Source organism: Nipponia nippon, unplaced genomic scaffold, assembly GCF_047370975.1.
Source record: "Nipponia nippon isolate SJK-2023a ecotype South Korea unplaced genomic scaffold, ASM4737097v1 scaffold_1, whole genome shotgun sequence".
In the NCBI taxonomy this organism is placed as follows: Eukaryota; Metazoa; Chordata; class Aves; order Pelecaniformes; family Threskiornithidae; genus Nipponia; species Nipponia nippon.
Genome location: NW_028262290.1, coordinates 143,504,461 through 143,525,729, shown reverse-complemented (window position 1 = coordinate 143,525,729; position 21,269 = coordinate 143,504,461). Strand labels below are relative to the sequence as shown.

The 21,269-nt window shown below is 39.7% G+C and overlaps 1 protein-coding gene across 7 annotated transcripts in view; it reads left to right on the top strand.

The window, feature by feature from the left end:
• ADAM22 (ADAM metallopeptidase domain 22) overlaps positions 1–21,269 on the top strand; it is a 140,814-nt gene that overhangs the window by 69,848 nt on the left and 49,697 nt on the right. For all 7 annotated transcript variants that reach the window (XM_087775578.1, XM_087775561.1, XM_087775550.1 and 4 more), the window contains exons 5-9: positions 7,753–7,835; positions 12,444–12,507; positions 13,165–13,234; positions 18,287–18,357; positions 19,611–19,685. In XM_087775578.1, the coding sequence (XP_087631704.1) occupies positions 7,753–7,835; positions 12,444–12,507; positions 13,165–13,234; positions 18,287–18,357; positions 19,611–19,685 (363 nt within the window). The remainder of the gene's footprint in view (positions 1–7,752; positions 7,836–12,443; positions 12,508–13,164; positions 13,235–18,286; positions 18,358–19,610; positions 19,686–21,269) is intronic.

Here is a 21,269-nt window from a genome sequence, read left to right as displayed (position 1 = left end):
ACATGCCCCAGAAGGAAGGCAGCAGTCCAGTGCTTGAATTTGCAGAAAATTCCTGCCAAACTTTGTGCACCTCATGAGTTATTTTCTATGAGCTACAACATACAGCATACATAGGCAGAGAGTGGCATCAACCAAGCATTCTGTAAACTCAGGCAGTGCAAGGACTGAGTATAGCTAAGAGAAATTAACTACTACTATAACATTTAAGAACATTAAATCCCTTTGTAGAAGCTCTCTTTAAAAAATAAAAGTATCTTTTTGGGTTTAACTTAATCCCTTTGAGGGGGAATTAAGCTAAGCAAACTGAAGCTGCTGTACTTCCAAAAGAGCGCTTCCATGCAAGACTTCAGTCTGCTATAGCTTGACATCTTTACTTACATGATCTTGGCTTCTTTAAATAGCTTTGCCTAGACACATCTGTTGTTCCCTATGGATACCAAACTGGCACTGTATTATATACAGTAGGTTAATGTTTCTAGACACAGTCTCAAGCTCTGTGAATTCTCACTTAAAGATAAGTTTCTGTCATTCAGAAATAATGAGCCAATAAGGACATCTAATTAGTATTTTTCTCTATTTTACTCAGAACTTTATCTTCTTCTGACTGATTGGTATCCATGTAGGTGTGTGCCAACATCTCATCTTCTGTGTTGTGTTTATAGTAATCCTGTACATCACATGCTTATAACTTGGCTTCAGACTCGAGGTAGGCTGATGAACTGATGTGACAGATTAGTATGGGTAGATTATAAAGAATTTTCATATAGTCCCTTAAAATGTTTGCTCCCTTTTCCCTACGTACAGGCATGCATGAACAGGGCAAAATGACTGTCATTAAAATGACTTGTATACCATGACTCAGAGACACTAGGCACTGCTACAAGAGCCAACTTAAAGACAACAGAGTAGGCAGGAAGAGGTAACCAACCCTGTTCTCCTCTGTCTCATCTTTATCCGGCAGCTGATAATTAAAATAATTTTCTCTAACACTAAGGTAAAGCAAGGCAAGTCAAGAGGCTGTTTCCCAAGCAGATGCCAAGGCAGCTCCCAGACCAGATGGCGTTGTGCTAGCATGAGCTCTCTGTCCACACCCTGCAGCTACGTTCGCGGAGCATCTTCTCTCGTAGCTACTGGGCAGTAAACACAAGCCTCATTTGGCCTCCGAACCGGGAAGCTGGGCTGATAGCTCATGCCATCTGCTGAAGGCTCCTACCATGAGTCACCAATGGCAGTTGGAGCAAGTAGCCTGTGTGCAGGATCCTGTCATGTACACGTGTGTCTACGTTTTTTAAGAGTGCTGCCAACAGTCTTTAAACATGGGCATTTTGTGGAGAAGCCTTAGAAGCGGTGATGCTTTATCCTAATTTTGGAATCCATATTTCTGATTTCAGAATCTGAAATAGTGTTATAACCCAGTGTCACTACAGTGTGTTGGCTCCGAGTTGTATATGTGATAGCTGTCCTCCTACAAAGGGAGGGCACTGTCCACATTTTCAAAACAGTTAGCTTTTAGGAGTCTACAGTATACCATAGCTAAGTCCAGAGACCTGCTCTGCAAAGAGGTGATGTCAGGGTCCCTGGCATTGTTACTGGGCTGTGCAAGGGCTGAGCCCAGGGCTCTGCTGCAGGACAGCACAGCACAGCCCCGCCAGCTGCGCCCCCACCTTTGCTGAAGCCCATGTCAATTAAAAGACATTTTCTCTCACTGCAGTTGCACAGGTCGAAGTGCCATTTTTACATTTCTATTTACAAATAGAAACCCATCCGTATAAGGTCGTTTTCTGCCGTAGAAGTCAGCGAGAAGGCGTGCGTTTTCTTCTGTTGCTTTCTCATGCAGTCTTAGTTATCACCGGGTCAAAACTTGTGCGAGTATTAATAATTTGTAAATAGATCTAAGTGATTACTAAGGAAGCAGTTTTAAAACTAGTGACCCCAGAATGGGTAGCTCTTTAAAAAGCTAATCATTATCTGACACTTCACTAGTGGCGTGGTCATTAGCTGGCCTTTTGGGAGCTTTCTGCTGCAAGGAAAGAGGGAGCTGTGTTACTAGGATCTGAACTAGACCAGCAGTCTCCTTTCCTTTGGATTAATGACTGTTAAAATAGGAATACGTAGCTGCTGGAAGAAGGACGTTATTAATTTTAGGGTCAGTGCCTGAGTGTAGCATGAGTTTTAATGGCCAGCACCTCTCCTAATTGCAGAAAATTGCTTACTTGAAGATCTGATGTCGGGTGTTATTTAAAAGCAGATGAATGTGCATCCTTAATTTTCCTCCCCTGGGAAGGTCAGAGTGTCTCTGAGGTGAATAACAAACACTGTCAGTGTGTGGTCAGCAGATGCTTTCTTCACCGAGACTGCAGAGAAAAAGTGAACTGCTGCCATCACTGTTGTGGCTGTTGTTTTGCTTTACTTATTTTCCCCCTTCATTGTGAATATCGGTTAGTGTGTTTTTCGTCTCTTTTGTGTTTAGTTGGCAACTGGTGTCTCTCTGGACAGCGACAAACTATCTGAAAGGATAGAAATGGGGACAGATTTTACTTGCATTGTTAACATCTCTGCCTTCTCATTTTTTAGTATCTTTACCACACTGTCTACCCAGACAGGCTGCAGGGAAACTTGGACTGACATGGGCAGAAAGCGTTGCATGCTGGTTGGCGAGGAGCTGTAGCAGTTCACAGGGCAAGATACCCCTAATTCAGGATTTTGCTATAATTATCCAACTTAAGCATCAAGATGAAGACGAAGTCATAAACTGACCACTATCATAATGATCCATTTGTTTTAATTGACCCTGGGGTCATTCTGATTTTTTTTTTTTGGTAGGATGTTATTACATTTTTAGCTCCCCAAATCAATAGACTTCTTATAAAACATCTGTGTATTCTGTATTGCTCTTGGAAGTCACCAGTAAGGCTGAGAGGTTTCATGAAGGACAGAGAACTTACTGAACTGAAGAAATGGACAGCCACATGCCACTGGCAGAAAATTTGCCTTGCGTTGTGCTGACCACAGCATGAAGAGTGGCTGTGCGGCTTGTGGAGGCAAAAATGTTGAACTCTCTGCTGTAGCATTAGACTGCCTTTGGATATGGTGTGAGTGTGTGCCATGTGTGTGTTGCAGGCCTGTGGCACAGGCATTGTCACTGGACTGACCCTATCTCATGGGAGATTATATTTACCCTAATTTTCTCCCAGACTCTACACTAGCCAGGTTCAGTTTTAGAGCAGAAAGGGGTAAATGTGCTGCTCACACTGATGGCTGGCATATGTTAGAAGAGCAGTCTGATTTCCTCTTCATCTTAACACTAAACCATTCCTCAGTCACTGAGAAAGGCCAGTGTGGAGGTTTGATTTACTGAGATGGGCAATTATTGCCTGCTTTTGAGAGAGCAGAGAGGGGCTCTAATAGCTACAGGAAGCCAATAGCTCTTCACAAAATACCCTTGATGCTCTGGACTGAACTGTTGTTGGTAATGGTGCTAATTTCAGCTCTTGGCAGAAGTCTTATTTTTCATATGGGGACAGAATATTTTTAGGAAAAAATGAAGATTTTTTTCAGCTCCTGTCTCACTGCTACAGATACCAATAGAGAAGAGACAACCCCAGTCCTTCAGTGAGTGTTTCCAGGAGCAGAGTAAAAGAAGGTAGATGTGATGATTACATTTAGTCTTTTGGTGGTCTTAGGTCTCCCATATACTGCGATTCTTCCTGTAGTACAGTGTATTTTATTACAGTACCTTCTATAAAGGAGCTTTACTACATGTCAAAACCAACAGGATTTAAGCCTCAGCACTACAGGGAGGCAATGACAGTAAACTTCTTGTCCAAAATTACGTGCTGTAAAGAAAACATTGACCTGTAGAGTCCCTTCAGTTGTCCTGACTCTCAGTACAGAACCAGTCCCAGACTTTGTAGCTTTAAGTGCTTCTCTCTTCGCAGGTTTTGTGAACTTGAAAATGAGTCTCCCGAAAGGACAATACACAACTTTCACCCTCCCCACCACGTGCCACATGTTATTGGCATGTTTTATCTGCTCGAGACACTGTTAAGGAGTGCTAAGGAGTCACTCTTCCCAGAGGCATCCAGTGCTAGTGCCATCTGGTTTCACTGCATCACCTCTTATTTCCTTACTGAAATTATAACAATCCTCAAAACTTCATTTAGGAGTATCCTGGCAGCAGGATTTCTTACACTGAAGAATTCTCTTAAAAAAAAAAAAAAACCCAACACAGCACTCGTGCATCAAGTACTTGAAAAAAACTAATTTCATTTAAACCCCTTAGATTTTATTAACTGGTTTGAGGTGACTTACATTATGTTGATAGGAACATAAGTCAATGTGTAAAAAATATCCCCCAGATGTCAGCATATAGAAATAAACGTTTTGTAGTGGTAAGAATTGGTCCTAGAGACTGAGAAGATCAGAGTTATATTTCTGTCTCCACCAGAATTACCATGAACTTCAGTAGATCAATGAGTTGAATTGATTTGATTAAATAGAACTCGTGTGTCTGAGTTGTGTTTTTCCTAGGCAAGAATTTAGAGCTGTTTTTCTTATATTTTTCTTTACTAGATCTGTATGCATAAAAATTTGGTCATGGATTTATTATGGAATAAATTAATTTGGAGGTACCATCATGGGGCATTTATTTGATGCTCATTAAGAAGATCAAAACACACTTTTGAGCCACAGACTTGGTTTTATAGTATGAAAAAATGTTCCTTCTGGTTACAAAGACATGGTTTTGCAAACTAATGGCACTTGAGATTCTGCTTCTGGTACATATTAACTACATTTTTTGAGAACGAACCAATTTGTCTAATTACTCCAAATTCCTTCCACAGCTAGAACTCTGTACAACTCCCTACTGACAGTCTTTTCAATATCATTCCCATATTCCTGTGCTTACTCCAGTTATATCTTTTACAGGAATACTACTGCAAGAGTTCTGTTTAGAGAGTATTTTATTACTCATAAGGTCTTAGCTCATCCATGCAGTTTGATTGTGTAGTTTTGTTATTAGCTTACTGGAGTCTCTCTTTGTTTACTTTTTATTCATATATTCTGGAAAGACCTAAAAGCCTTAAGCAGTACTGTGATCCTGTAGTGGGGGACATCCTACAGACTGAAAGAAAGAAAATCGCAAATGAAGAGAGCTTAAAGTAACTAAGATATAGGAAGTAAGTAGGTGTAAAAAAGGAGAATAAAATAGAGAAAATGAGCCAAAGTTTCAGGAAAAACAAAGTAAGATGTAATCTGTCTAAAATCCTATGTAACTTGGGATGTTGGTGGCTAAAATGCATGTGAGTGCAAAGCAGAAACTCAAAGCATCTCCTTTTCACTTGTACTCCATCTGAGTCTGAAACGCTTGATGGTCCTGAGAAATGCCGGTCCAAGAGTTGATGGGTCGTACGTCTTCCGCCAGACACCCTGCTGTAGCCTGGTACAGAGGGTCAGCCCCGGAGCTTCTCATGGACATGAGCCACATAAACATCAGCACAGCCTGTTGAACATCACCTGCGTGGCAGTAGTAGCATTTTTCTGCAGACATCTTAGTAGAGAGGTGCCCTGTGAGGAAAGGCTGAAAGGGCTGGGGTTGTTCAGCCTGCAGAAGAGAAGGCTGCGGGGAGACCTTATTGCGGCCTTTCAATACTTAAAGGGGGCCTACAAGAAAGATGGGAATAGTCTTTTTAGCAAGGTCTGCTGCGACAGAGCAAGGGGTAATGGTTTTAAACTAGAAGAGGGTAGATTTAGACTAGATATAAGGAAAAAAATTTTCACGATGAGGGCGGTGAAACACTGGAATGGGTTGCCCAGAGAGGTGGTAGATGCCCCATCCCTGGAAACATTCAAGGACAGCTTGGATGGGGCTCTGAGAAACCTGATCTAGTTGAAGATGTCCCTGCCCGTTGCAGGGGGGTTGGACTAGATGACCTTTAAAGGTCCCTTCCATCCCAAAGCGTTCTGTGATTCTACGATGGGTAGCACGGTGGTCGCTCTGCAGGTCAGTTTGGTGAAGGTGTTCTGTATCTGCACCAGATACACAGAGAAAAAGATGCTCAGGTGGATAGGCAGCGGAGGTGGCTGCTGTCACTGCAGCAAGTGGAGGGAAGAAGTGATGTGTAGAAGAGAGGAAATAACGAGACTGAAAGAAATTGGAAAAACAAAAAGCGTAACACTTAACGGAAGATATGCCACAGGGATTTTCCTCGCAGAGTGAAGCAACAAGCCTGCCAATAGTGTCAGACTCGTAGTCTGTCAGATCAGGTGTTGCATTTCTCTGTAGCCTGCTCTTGCTGGTCACGGCAGCTGCGAGCTGCCCCCAGGTACACGGCGCTGAGTGCTTTGGGGTCCAACAGCAGCACGGCATGCATGAATACTCCAGAGAAGATTTTGAGGAGGAACTAACAATTTCCAGTGACCAGGTTGAGATCAGGTCTCTTTCCCTGCGAGCAGCCACGCTCTGTCAAACAGGCTCCTATACTCTCTTAAGGAGTGTACCTCAGAACAGGCGCCCATACTTTGTAGTTGCTTTCAAAAGTAGTTTGTACACCTTGTAGAAAAGAGAACAGGATTTCCTGATCAAAGCGCAGAACTATCAACATATTCTATGTGTTTTCTTCCCTTTTGCCTGATCTTGATTATTTTTTTTTTTCGTATTTGAAAAATAAAATCCAAGAGCATTTAATGTCAGATATCTAAAATGACTGTGCTGTGCATCATGCAAGTGGCTGCTGGCATCTGAAAAAGCAGTAATTGTAATGCCTTTCCCTCCCTGCAGTAAATGGACATAAATATTCACATGGCTGGGTACATTCGGCTAGGTAGATTATTCATACATTTGCTGGTAGGGAACGGAAATAGTAAAGTGTCGCTATTTAAAAAAAAAAAAAAGCACTGAAAATCTTCTTCATAGTCCTTTAACCAACAGTAGTGCAGTAATAGCTGAATTTGGCAAGGCAGTAATAGGTAGTTTCCTCTGCAGGGTAGAGTGGCAGTGAGCATTTAAGGGATGTTTGAATTGTTTTTCTAATTTTGCATGCAAATATTGACATGGTGCAATACTGAATACATTCAATGCATGTGCAGTAGGGCTTACTTGGCTATCCATGTGTCTTCTGTGAAACTAAGGGGGGATTTTTTGAGTAAGGTCTGCTGGATTTGATTTGAAAGGCATATATTTTATTTGCAGAAGAGAAGAGTCAAATATTAATTTTCATTACATTCCTTTACTGCTTGGTTATACTTAAAGTTTCCATTACTTTTGAAGCACTAGTGAGCACTTCCGATTTGTTCTCTTTTTTAATCAAGTATTATTATTATTTGATAAGCATACCTTTCTTCTCAGGAGCAGGAAATTGCCTTACCCTCAGAGCAGAGTTCATCTTGTCCAATGTAGCCATGTGCAGACCAGGTGTTGAGTCTAAGCACCCTATTTCTAACTCTTTTCCTAGTCAATGAAGAAAGATGATCACTTCTGGAGTCACTTGTCTCAGAAATCTGTCTCAGGATGCCAGGGATTTAACACTGAGACTATCTCCATTCTGTGTAGAGAGTTGAAATGATGATGTTTGTCTAGGTACCAAACCATGGCTAAAAGGAGATGGGATGAACACCCTTGTGAGTGGTAGTCAATTCTTGGTGCCATGTCAGTGGGTTGGCAATGTATTTATGAAAAAGCACTGTTTGACAGCATGGAGTGTGATAGCGTGGGACGTCCTGTGGATTTACAGTCTCAATTTCCAATTTCAGGGAGGAGAACATTGCTATTATCAGGGAGAAATTCGAGGAAATCCTGTATCATTTGTTGCCTTGTCAACATGCCATGGATTACAGTAAGTCTGCTGTTTTGTTTTTACTGGCCTTTGCTTATTAGTCTTTTAAGCAAAATAAAGCTGTTTATAGTAAAATAAGTGCTATTTATTTTCCTACTAGTTTGTCACCAATATTAAGTACTCAACAGTCTTTAGAAAAAATGGGTTCAGCTTGAACCTCGCAAAATCCTTGTTTGTTGGTTTTCAGAATTCACTGACAAAGCACAGAAGTTTCTTTTAATTTTCTTTTAAACTGAGGACATATGACAGTGGCCAGGTATTGTTTTAAGATAATTTATTGTAGAGGTAGAAGAGTAAAAGTAGCTGAAAACATCCTATTCTACAAGACTAAAAACGCTGCCAGTATTGACACGAACCATTTGGAAATTGTGTTCTTTTCTTGTTGCTACAATGATGTATTTTATCTTTCATTTTTACTCTCTTTACAAAGGAAAGTGTCAGTTTAGAGTTTCTCTTGTCCTATCCATTTTCTTCACAGAATTGTGGCCTTAACCTGCGTGCATGGGATAATACCTTTGATACAGTGAAATCTTGGAAAATCTGGAAGAAAGGATATAAGATTGTGCAATAATAATTTTTTTAAAGTACATCATTTAGTGATAATATAATTAAAGTGCCTGTCATCTGAAGGTTGCATGGAGCTGTGTGTTGATTGTACAGCTTTTGGACCTGTCTGCTTTTGGCGCTATTGAAAGATGCTAGCCAGGTTTTCAGAGCAACCAAGTAACTTCAATGTCTGTTGAATCCGGGAATTATGGGATCTCAGCGCTTTTGATACTGAGATCAGCCTGAAAAGTCATGGCAGCAAGTGAGCCTGTGTGGCGATTACCTGAGCGTTGCCTTTTTCTGAGGGAGCAGGGCTTAGCTGATGGAACTCTTCTTCAGCTTATTGTCTGTCTCCAGCTATTCTGTAGTTTTGGTATCAGCCATATAAGTACACACATTTAAGTAGTGTCTTTCTCTTATATTTGTATATTATTTGTTAGGAAGGGGGAGAATGCATGCAGAAGACTTGTCATCCTTGCAGTTGTCTGATTTACAGCTGTGTTTCTCTCTTTTATGATCAAGGTTGAACAGCTCAAGAAACCGGAGCCCAGTTTCAGTATGGACAGCGAGCCTAAAAATAGTAGCATCCTAATGCATCCTGAGCCACTGCATGGCTTCCATTAGCAGTGATCCATTAGGTCTTGGCCCCTGCTAACTCCTAGGAGAAAAAGCAGAAAGGAAGGAGAGCCTGCATATGTCCTTTCCTGCCCTCCTTTTCTGGGTTTGTTCTTAAGACTGACCCTCCTGCTGCTCTGTATTCTTAAATTGCCTGATACTCAAATTGGTCCCTTCTAACACAGTTATGTGATGAAAGATGCATTTTTTCCCTGTATAATTCAGCTCTCCCTTGAGAAGCATCTTTTTTTTTTTTTTTTTTTTTTTCCTGATACAATAAAGTTTTAGCAGAGTTACCCTTCACACAGTAATGCAATATGAAGCTTACTGTAGCAGGCTGGTAATTTCAGCATCCAGTATGAGAAAGTAATGTTTTCCTGAGCAGCTGTATTAAACTCACATTCTCTGACACTGCATTTCCATCATTACAACTAGCTCCTCCACAGTCGATTTTAAATGCTAAGTAATTGCTAGAAACTCACACTGGCAATCGGAGCTTCTTAGCTCCAACCACAGTTCGGAGCTTCTCACTGGAATAAGGGAAGCTGGGGAGAGTTACCTTCTAATAAGGTCTGCAGGACAGGAGCTTTGCTTTGTTGAATTTTAGGAAGTGCATAAGACAGAACAGATGCCTTTAACAGAATAACAAGCTTCATATACCCAAAGTTCATGCTAATCTCTTTTACTTATTAGTACCTCTAGATCTTGGCCAGTAACAGCAGAATTTTTCATACACGTGAGAAAATGTTGTGGTTTTTTAATCATAAATTATGAGTTCTTCTGTTGGTAATGTCTATGTTGTGGTCTTCCTTTTATTAGTTAAATTAATCGGATGACTGGCTGATAGAATACTTAAAATTATTAATTTCTTCGCTTCTTAATGACTTTGCTAATGAAAAATGTATCTCTGCAACCTTAACTCTGAGCGAGACATTTTATTTGGAATTTTTTGTTTTCTGTGGGATATGCAGTAACCACAGTTTCCTATGAGTTAAAAAGCTTTGAATGCAAAACACACTGGTTGCTGGGATATAAATAAGCTATAGTCAGGCACGACTTGCAGCCTTGTGTTTCAAGGCGGGTGGCACAGACGGGTTGGTCTATGATTTTGCTGCCCACTGGTGGTGAATATAAAAACTGCTGTTATTACTGCAAATTAGACTTTCACGACTAGAAATTTGTCTGTTTGAAGTATATACATAATCAAAATTCAGGTTTTTGAAATGGCCTGTGTTTTGCTATTGCTTTCTCCCTAACACATCCGTGAGTGTGTGATTTGTTCACAGACCACTGGACTATTGAAGTCGGTTGGAAAAGAGCCATGAATGCTTTGAGTGGGCAAGTCAGATCTGTAGGTCAGCCGTGACTATTATTCTTGTCACTGTTGAGTGACTTGATCAGAGGTCAGTGCTGCTGGGTGCAACAGTTGCACAAGAAGCCGTTTGCTCGTAGCGCTTCGTCTTGCAGACTGTGCTTAAGTAAAATTGCAATTAGAGGGAAGGAAGTTTTGCCTGATGACGAGCTGAAGGATGTTCCCAAATCTCATCTTATTCCCAGGCAAAGAAGCTTCAGCAGGTGCTAGAGTATTTATCTTAAGCTGTGTAGACAGTATTTTATTTCCAAAGAATAGGCACAGGTTATTTGAAAGGTGAAACAGCTTTAAGTTGTAGATAGACTTGTGATCGCATTTGATGTATGTTATACAGTCAATAACCCAAGCTAATTCTATGAATGCTACGTGGTTAACCCCATAAGTGAATGACATTAAGAGAAGTATGCTCATCAATAGCTGTAATGGTTTACAAGCTTAATATATGCTTATATTTCTTAATAGTCAGGAAAAGAATGACAGTATTTTACTGACTGCATCTGGTTCTGTGCAGAACCAAAATCAATTTTGCTGATTAAAAAACCAAAAAGCTGCCTAAGAAAAAAGAAAAGTATCTGGTTTTCTTGTTTATAATTCCGATGGGTTTTTTTTTGATGCCTAGAAGTTTGCTAAAGCGTAATCTAAATAAATAAATAATTTTGCTTTCCTGCTGCTGTTATGTACTGTGTGCCAAGTTTGAACTTACAGCTCATATTTATGGCTAAGCTTAAAGCTCTTAGTAGTGGCACTTCGAAAAGGACATGCTGATACAGCCTAATCCCAACCATGCGTGTATGCCACTGCAATAAAGGCAAAATTATTACAAAAAAAATGCTGATTTGGTTGAAGATGAGAATGGTAGTGATATTAGAAAAGCCCTTTGGTTTTATGCTCTTACAGAGTAATGTCTGTATCAACACTTTCTTTTAAGGTGCAATTCAACCACACTTGTGTATCCTGCATTATGTTAAAGACTAAACCTCAGTACGCTCTTTACCTAAGTAAACTTAAGGTAACTCAATAGAAAACATCCTTGCAGAAATGGACCTCACCTTTGTTGGACATTTGAGTGGTAATGCAAAAGCATCTGGTGTTACTGTCACAGACTATCTTCATCTATTTAGAGAACCTTAACAGTTCAGTTTGTTGTTCATTTAGAGTTGAACTGTGTGCTGGAATTTAACATGGAAAATTGGTGATTGTGTGTGGGCAAGCAAAATGACAGATTTTCTGAGATACATAGCAATGTGCTTATCATGAATGACCTTAAAATTTCTGTGGTTGAGAAGATTTTATGCCATTAAGAAAAGAGACCACAAGTACTTTGCCAGAACCATGGGTATGGCAGAAGGCTTGGTCCTCTGTATCTCTTTTCACCACAACCCACTGGAAGCCTGTTTGATGGAGTTTCCTATCTCCTTATCATGAACATCATATAATGTCCATATTGATATGGTAATGCATATAGCCATTAATGTTTCCTACAAATATAAACTTAAACTAACTCAATTTGAAAAGACCGTCTGTCATAATTACTATTGCTGAAATACCCCAAAGAGCCCTCTGTGCCCCAAAGACTGCATTATGCCCTTTGTACTTGGTACTATATGAAATTACTGAGGAAAGAGTTAATCAAAACCATTAAAACCTAAGGATCAATTCAATTCAATAATGTTTTTATTTGGGGGAAAGCTGTGCGCATATTCCAAATATGCATGTTCTGAAGGACAGGTCCCTTGTTTATCTGTTGCAGGTAGATCTCTCTTGCATGGGAGTGGGGGCTCTGAACTGGATTTTCAGTTGGCTAAATTAGCCAATTTTTGTGGTGTATATATGTATTGTAGAGAAGCTTTGGGGAAGAAAGAAGAGTCTATATCACCACGGCAGGAATATCTTTCTTTCTGAAGCGAAGAAACAGAAGATTGACTCAGAATTATGTTCAGTTCCTGAAACCATTTTTAACTGCTTCCTTTTCTAAACATTTAAATTTTTAAAATATATCAACTTCTTAAACTTACTTCCATGTTGCACCTGTATTTGTTTATTAAATCAGTATTTACATTTCCTGCTCTTGACAGTGGGATGTTCTATGATGGAAATCATACTTACCTTATAGAGCCAGATGAAAACTACACTTCAGATGTAAGTAGAACTTATAGGAGTCCTGCTGTGTTGTTTTTTGAATACAGACATTCATGGGTACAGGGTAGGCGTAAGGCTCTGGGCCCAAAGGGTCGTCCCCTCATTCCCAACTCATTTACCTCATATGCGAGTCCCCATCATCACAGACAAAAGTAGACCTCCAAAAATTAGGCAGGGGTACATGTATATGTGTGTACTCTGTAACACTTGGATGTAGAGCAGTGCAGCACCAGAGGGTGATGAGGGTCCCTTGGAGCCAGCAGGAGAAGCCTGTGAGTGCCCTGTCCCCTTCTCTGGCACTTCCCGCTCTGGATTCATTACATCCCTCTCCTCCTGGTTCGGTCTCAACTCCAGTTCAGCAGCTCCTGTGACTCTCATTGTTGTTCCCTGGGCAGCTCTCTTAAGCCTAGCTCTAAGTATGCTCAGCCACTCTGTTTGATGTACTCAGATATTTCAAATAAAAGATGATTAACTGTGGCGTTAGTAATCACATCACAGCTGGAAAAAGGAGAAGAGTGTAGAGTAATGGTGCCTTGCAACTTGCATGTTCACTAGTGTAGATGTTGGATAACCAGGACCTTTTGAACTGTCTATTTAATGCTCATGAGGTGGATTAGTTTATCCAGGTTTAATACATGCAATTATTTACTATTTCAGGATGACTTCCATTTCCACTCTGTTTACAAATCCAAGTTGTTTGAGTTTCCTTCGGATGACCTGCCATCTGGTATGATTTTTTAATATTCATGACTTACTGACTTGTTTTAGTCTAAGGCCAAATTTGTTAATGGTATTTGATAGATAATCTTCTGCTAGTATATTGTTTGTTTGTGTATCTCCTTCTTCCCTGATTAAATAAAAAAGCACTGAAAAAAAAGAATCTGAAACACTGAAAGCACTGGAAAAGAACCTGAAGCACTGAAAAAACCCTGAATCCAATGAATCAAACCTCTCCTAGACCTCCATGTTGTGATTATGTTTCTCTTAACAAGTCACACGGTCTATGGACTGCATTATATGCTAGTCGTTGTAGAAAAGAGAGGACTAAAGTAGCCTAAAGATGATGAAAATAAACTCCACGTTGCCAGTGGTTGATAACTCTCCATGGATTTTTCCTATTTTGAGATACAGGGTGAGTACCATGGTGTGAGCATAAGCCTGGGAGACAAGAACTTGCCAAATATCGTTGCTGTTTACTGACTCTCGTCTCCAGTCCGTTCCGCATCTTTCACAGTACTGGCTGTAGTGCAGGTACATTTCAGTACAAATGAATTTGGAGGCAGAAGTGGTTTCAAGTGCTTCTAGTGATGAACAAACAGTTTATATTCTGTGTGGTGGGAGAAGAGGTTTTTAAAAAAACGAGTTTTCATCTGAGAAGTTGGCTTGTTAATTGAAGCTAAAATTGCAGTATTTATGGCATATCCCCATTCTGTCAAGGATTTGCCAGTTTTACAGACGTGTTTTCCTACTCTACAAAATATAGCCTAGATAAATAAAACTGTCCTTCATAGATACTGTCACAAAACTACCTCTAGACCAATTTCTTCAGGAGAGTTACAGATGCCCGGTCATCTTGTTACAAACTGTTTGCCCTATGGTAACACTTGGATCTGAGGTCTGTGTACTGTGTACTGCACATAGATGGGTCCTTTCCTGGAGCACAGTGTGTGCAGGTTTGCTAGTTGTTAAGCAAAGTAGAATCATTCAGAGAGATAATGAGAAAAAACAAGGGAAATCGCTACAATTGGGTCAGCTTGATTTCAGTTCTGAAGAAGGAATCTTTCTGAGTCTAAACAAAACAGTATCCCAGCTTGGTGCCTCACATCTTCTGCTGATGGTTGCCCAGGCAAGGTGGAGGAGGCATTGGGATGGAGGGGCAGCACAAAAGGCTCATGCAGGGCAAGATGTCAACATCTGTATCGTGAAGCTTCCTACATACATGCATCTTAGACACATACCATGGTTAAATAGGGCTTCAGGGCTGTCAAAATAGGGCTTCAGGTTTTTTTCACAGAAATCCAGGTATGCTTGTGCAGTTTTGATTTTACCATAGATAACATGTAAATAGTTGCTGGCTTTGCTGTACAAAGCCAGGCATGTGACATAATGGAAGATGTTGCCATTAGATTGAATTAGAATCACAAGATTGTAGAAGAAGTTGAAAAGGAGATTTAATTGTGGAGTGCTAGTGGTCTTAATTATACGAATATTTGTAATGTGGATAAGAGGTAGAAGGTGCTAATCTTGTATCGCTTTATGTTTAGGATCCCATATATGGAGAAATAAACTTTAACTCACAGTCTGCTCTCCTACATGCCCATACTTGTTTTTGTAAAACTGTTTGGAAAGGCGTTTCTGAGGATTGTAGTGAAAGTTTCGGTAGATGTAATAGATTATATCCTCATTATGAATCCCACCGTTTTAATTTGTCTGTGATTATTCAAGTTATCTCTGTCTTTAAGTCATCCTCCATGCATAGCCACAGCTCCAGAGGATGAGAGCAGTCCACACCACCTTCTGCTTCCCCGCCCTTTTCCCTGTGCCCACAGGAGCTCTATCGTTCATCCCCCTGCCTGCTGCACACCCTGCCCCACCTTCTCCTTCGCTCCTTGCACATGCTGCCCCATCAGTGTCTCTGCTGAGCACTGCCCCACTCTGGAGAGTGCTGACTGTTGCCTTGAGTTTTCTTTTTTTGTTTCCTTTAAACAATATTTGCAATTAGTTGCTAATATTATTGTTGTGATTGATTTTTTTAAAGTACTACAGCAGAATCATTATTATTAGTAGCAAGCACTGTGCTGGGTTACGTCATCAGTATTTCTTATGTTCCTTATTACTGTCATAATTTATCAATTTGCCCAGGCTAAGGAGATCTTCCTTGATGTCAAGATTTTCTTCTTATCTTTAAAAGAGTCTGTGTGTAAGCTAAGATTTCCACTCAGAACTGCATTAGGAATGGACTGGTTGTATCATCAGCTTCAATATTGATGTTAGAAAGGCAAAAAAGTCAAGTAATAGGGATTACTTGATATCACTGATAGTAAAAGCACGCACTATTATACCATAGTTCAATAGCAATGTACTTTTTACATTCTTTTGCTCCTTGGGTATTAAAAAAAAAAGCAAGCTATTGCAGAAGAGAATTAATTGTACTGTACTTTGCAACAGCCTGAGGAGGTAATGAGGACTTTAAATAAGGAAAGCTTGGATGGATGACTTGGCATGCTTAGAGCATTTGACTTCATAATTTAGTAGACTGTATTTTTTCTCACAATCTGTATTGAGACATATAGTGCCCTGGCACGGTCTTAGACAACACTGTTATTGAAGGTGTTGTTTTTCAAATAATGCATAACAGATGTCCTTTTCTTTTGAGGTCACTTGAAAGACGTGTAGATGTGGCACTTAGGGACGTGGTTTAGTGGGACTTGTCAGTGTTAGGTTTATGGTTGGACTAGATGATCTTAAAGGTCTTTTCCAACCTAAATGGTTCTACGATTCTATGAATCCTCATTACACTTTTTCAAGGTAATATGTTCCCATCAAAATTTCCGCTAGGCTTTCTCAGCTATCTACATTTCCTGTGATTTCACTGGTCATGTTCTTTTGCCTGAGGGTTCCTGGCTGGAAATGCACCCTGTGTGAATTCATCCAGCTTGTGAATTATAGTGCAGTGTTAATGTGTGTTAATGTGTTAACGTTAATGGCTGCATCATTCCCCTCTAGAGATGACTGACTTCCGATGGTGTGTAAAATGATCGCAGTTGCTGGTAAAGTTATCTGAGACCCGATATACATATTGTACATTATTATTTTACAAGAAATTCTGCACTACGAGGGCGGTGAGGCACTGGAACAGGTTGCCCAGAGGAGTTGTGGATGCCCTCTCCCTGGAAGTGTTCAAGGCCAGGTTAGATGGGGCTTTGAGCAACCTGGTCTAGTGGAAGGTGTCCCTGCCCGTGGCAGGGGGCGCAGAACCACATGATCTTTAAGGTCCCTTCCAACCCAAATCATTCTATGATTCTATGATTTTATTGATTGAAAAGTTGTATTTTTACCAGTTTCATTAACCATGATATGAAACCTAAAATGACAGGTTGAGGGCCAGTTGTGTGGCACGAGAACACAGACTAAATTAAACAACATATGTAAAGCATAATCAAAACAAATTTGTAAAAAAATTTCAAGATTTAGTTCTCATCATTGTGAGCTCTAGAGACTGCAGGTCTTTAAGCAATAAATAGGGACCCTTGGATGTGATTTAATTTATGTTAGGTCCTTTTTGTAAAGGAAATCCTCCAGTGCACTGGTGTAACCATGAAAACATTTTTAAGCAAATGGCCTATGATTGTCCAGGCCCCTCTGTAAAAAGATACTTGCAAACTTCACATACCAAAATGACAGTATAATCCCCAAGATTTACCCAAGACAATACCAGTTAGTTATGCTTTGCTTTCCTGGTTTGACTTATCAGTAACTAGCCACTTCTGGTTAAGATTAGCACTTACACCTGGTAATGATTTGTCAGATGGTCAATTCAGCTTCATGTTTTAAGGTTTTGCTGATATGGCGGCCCTGTCAAATTCCTATCAGCATTGTTTTTAATGCTATTGTTTGAACCTAATGCAGAAATTGCACAGTTAATATACAGCAGGTGGGAGGTGGAGCTGTGAGAAACTTTCCTGTCTCATCAGTGAAACTGAACTGTTTTTAGGATTTTGTAACAACTGGAAGTTGTGTACAAAGGTATGTGAACTGGAAGTCCTTTAATTTACACACCTCCTATAGTACTGTCTACTTCTCTGCAGGATTGATGAAATCATTCTGCAATACTGAAAGCAGTTTTCAATCCCTGGACACTGAAAGGATGTCCAAAGCTGGAGAAAGTACAAAGGAGGGGACAAAGGAAAAAGACATATTACAAAATAAGCAACTGCAAATATTTAATTTACGTGTCTCAAAAAAAGATCTTCTTGGGGTTATGTGAATAGTAATCATGTTTATACAAGATAAGGAAAGAGATTTCTGTTGTATAGAGAAAAGTGAGGCAGGGACTATGAATCTAAAATTAAAGATGGAAAAATACTTCTTGGACATTTAAAAGGGTCTTCTTAATTGTCTTCTGCTTAGTTTATAATGTGTCCCTTTCCGTGAGCGGCTAGTAATAGATTTGGTGAAAGGGATTTGGTAAAAGAATAAACTACTTGGTGCTTATGAGGAGAGGTTTAAGAAATAAAAGACACAGTGGGATTATCAGGGAGGAATATTGTATTGATAGTGAGCATTGCCAAAATCTCATAAGGTTTCTCCCAACTCTAACATATTTTACTTTGTGAATATAATTGTCTTAAAGCATTAATTCTGCCTTCCGTGCTCTTCTTATTAATTTAGGTAGCTATTGCGAGAGCTCTGTGAATGTCTGCTGAATTCCCGAAAATGTGATTCACTCCATGGAAGCACTGTGCTAATAATATTACATGCCCAGTGTTGGTGAAGTTTTGGCGTAGAACATCTGCTCCACTTTCTGAAGCGTGACACCCACAGATCATCTGTTTCAGCAGACCCAGATTATCACTAGTAGAGCTTTTAATAAGAACCCTGTTACTGGGAAGCATCTGTAATGTTGCCTCTTTTCTAGCTGGAAACTTGAAAAAAGGAGTTGTTACTGCATCTGATGTGCGGAAGAATGCCATACTACTGTCATGTGGCATCAGGGTCACTAATTGTTGCGCTATATTCCTGTAAACATTCAATGTATTTGCCTGTGTTTTCTGCTTAGAGTTCTGGCAAATGAATACTACATCACAGAAGTTTGTTGTAAAGCCAAGACACAAAAGAAGTAAAAGGCAGGTATGTGCCAATATGCTTGTTTTTAAGTAAAATGACATCAAGTTTGTTTTGTGTCTGCTGAATTCATTTGTCCAGATGGAGTCCTGCTGCTGGTTTGGCATGAGGTCTCTATATCAATACAGCTATTACAAAAAGAGGTATCTAATGTTGACAAAACATTGTTGGGTTCTCTTGGACATAGCCTACCTGAAGAGTTACAAAATTGTTAAACACTGCTAAACTGCAAAAGTAGCTAAAATATTTTCTCTTGTGTATAGAATTTTACCAGAAACTCCCAATTAATGAAACATTTACAAATATTTTTTATGTTGCAATGGTGACAAGTAGCTACTTTATCTCAACTGACTTTGAATTAATATAAATATTCTAAACTGAGAGTTCATCCCTGTTTATTAAAGTGGGGGAGCCGCTAAGTGCAAATGTTTGTACTCTGGAAAGATAGCAGCAATTCTTTACATTTTAGGACTGGAGCTCAAATAATGGTACAGGTCAAAACAGAGCTGGGTCATGGGGGCTGAACAGTGAAGGCAAAAGTGAAATACTGAGAGCAGTGGGAGGGGAGGATGACTTTAACATCTCTTAACTAATGCAAGCCTCAAGAGAGGTGAGAAAGACATTGGAGAAATTCCAGAAGTCATTCTTGAGGGTCTTACTTTATATCAGGTGGTTTGCTACCTTTCTATAAAATAGCCATTACTCTGCATTTTTAAATCATAACGATGTAATAACTCTCCTGGAAAACCCAGGAAAACAAGGATACCATGAAGAAGCACAGTTGTAAATGTTTTTAAATGTAAAGTAAGCATAACACAGAGGTGAGCACTACGTTCACTGTGTGAATTGAGCAGTGTGCGAATAAATAATAGAATTGTTACAGAGATTTTCCGTAACAAATGCAGGAGGCATCCCTTTCTCTGTGGAAAAAAAAGTTTATAGCTGACACAAGCCATTTTTAGAGATATAGGCCCCATTGAGGATTCTCTTTCTTTTAAAAAAAACCTAAACTTGGGATTAGATGGGTTGAAAGACTTGATTTCATTGTTTAAGGTCATACAAATGTCCTGGTGGAGGTGCAAGAATTTTTTAAAATGATGCAAGTAAGCATCAGAAGTTTCATCAATATCTGAGACCAGAATTAAGACAGTAGGGAAATAATCTATGCATGAGAAGTTTGGTTTCTGAAGCCATTTCTAGTTACCAGTTACACTCTCTCTGTACTCTGTTAGACTCTTACAGTTGTACTTTCTCTATAGGTTCGTCAGATTCCACGTAAAGTTGAAGAGGAAACAAAATACATTGAGTTAATGATTGTAAATGATCATCTAATGGTAAGACTGACACACTTCAACATCTTACAGTTATTAACATCAAGTTGTCTTAATTGGTCCATAAAGGATAACAATAAAGAACAATATATGGCCAGAACAAATTAAGTATGCCCTTAAGAGAAGAGATTATGGTCTCATTAACCATTGATGAAGTTGCTTCTGAATTTTGGCATGGTAATTTTACCAAAAATGCAACGAGGCCTGAGTATCAGAAAGAAGGGTCATAAATAAAGCTTTGTGTCATAAAGTAACTAATGTCAGTGTAACTTAAGATGATGATTTTCTTTCTGGCTTTTTTGAGCACTTATCTTAGTTATAGCCACTTAGCAATCAATAATGCAGTTATTGCAGTTGTGCAGCAGCTGTTGACAATGGGAGGATTAATAGTGACTGGTTTTTTTTTGATACATCAAAATCAATATAGAGAAAATTATTTTGTTAAGATTGTATACTTTCTCTAGGAGAACATAAATAGGCTCTTCAATGTAGTGGGAAGACACACAATAAAGATTTGTGTATTGAAGAGAAAACAGGCTCATTCAAGTGGGAAAAGGCACAGATTTCTGTCAGTGAATATGATTAATAATTAATGAAAGGAATATCAAAGGAAATGGTCAATTCTCCATCACTTGCACTCTTCAAATCCAGACAGTGTATTTCTGGAAGATGTGGTGGTGTCAAACACAAACAGTAGGATTCAATCTTGAAGTAACTGGATAAAGTTCAGAGACTGGTGGTGCCCCTCCAACTGGTGACATTAGTTGTATTTATCATCCTTTATGGCTTTAAAATCAAAACGTATCTATACATTTATCTACCCGTTCTGTAATATGCTGCTCCTCTCAAGCATTACCCAAATTGGCAAAAATAGACATCAGAGTGTAAAAGGAATGCGACACTGTCCTTGGACAGTGTACTCCTCCATCAGCTCGGTTTGGTGAGCATAGCAATAAATTCTTGGATTAAAATGGACAATGCTGGATGCAGAATTCCCTAAATCGGTGTCATTGTGTTTGATCCTGAAGAACTGAAGCCACAACTTCCTCCTTGGACCTTATCTGTCTGGGCTGATTCCCCCCAAGGACAACGTTTCCTAATTTTGGTCGAGAGTCAGTCCCCTTAGGTGTTTGTTCTCTGAAGCAAATACCAGTGAATGTCCGTGGTCAAAGAAGCTGAATAATTTCCTCCCCAGGAGAAGGTACTGTTGTATGCTCTGGGCTCCTCCCTTTCCCCATGGTCTGGGCTAGCACGTGTGTGTATTTGGATTACTCTGTATGCATGCAGTAGATGCGGCACTCCAGATACACTCAGCGTGGAGCTGCCACCCTGCACAGTTGGAGCCATTTTCACCGTTCACCCTCCCCAGGTGCTTCCAGAGGGACCAATGAACCTCGTGCTTCTTCCTCTGGTCCATGGAGCCAGCTGCTTATTTCTGTATTGGCATTTGGAATTAACTTTAAAATTGCCAATAATAAAGATAATGAAGAGAGTAACAGTATGTTCCTCTTCCTATAGCATTTTCCGGTAAAAATCTTAGAGTACTTTCCGAACAGGAATTAATAGATCCCTCACAACAGCTGTTGT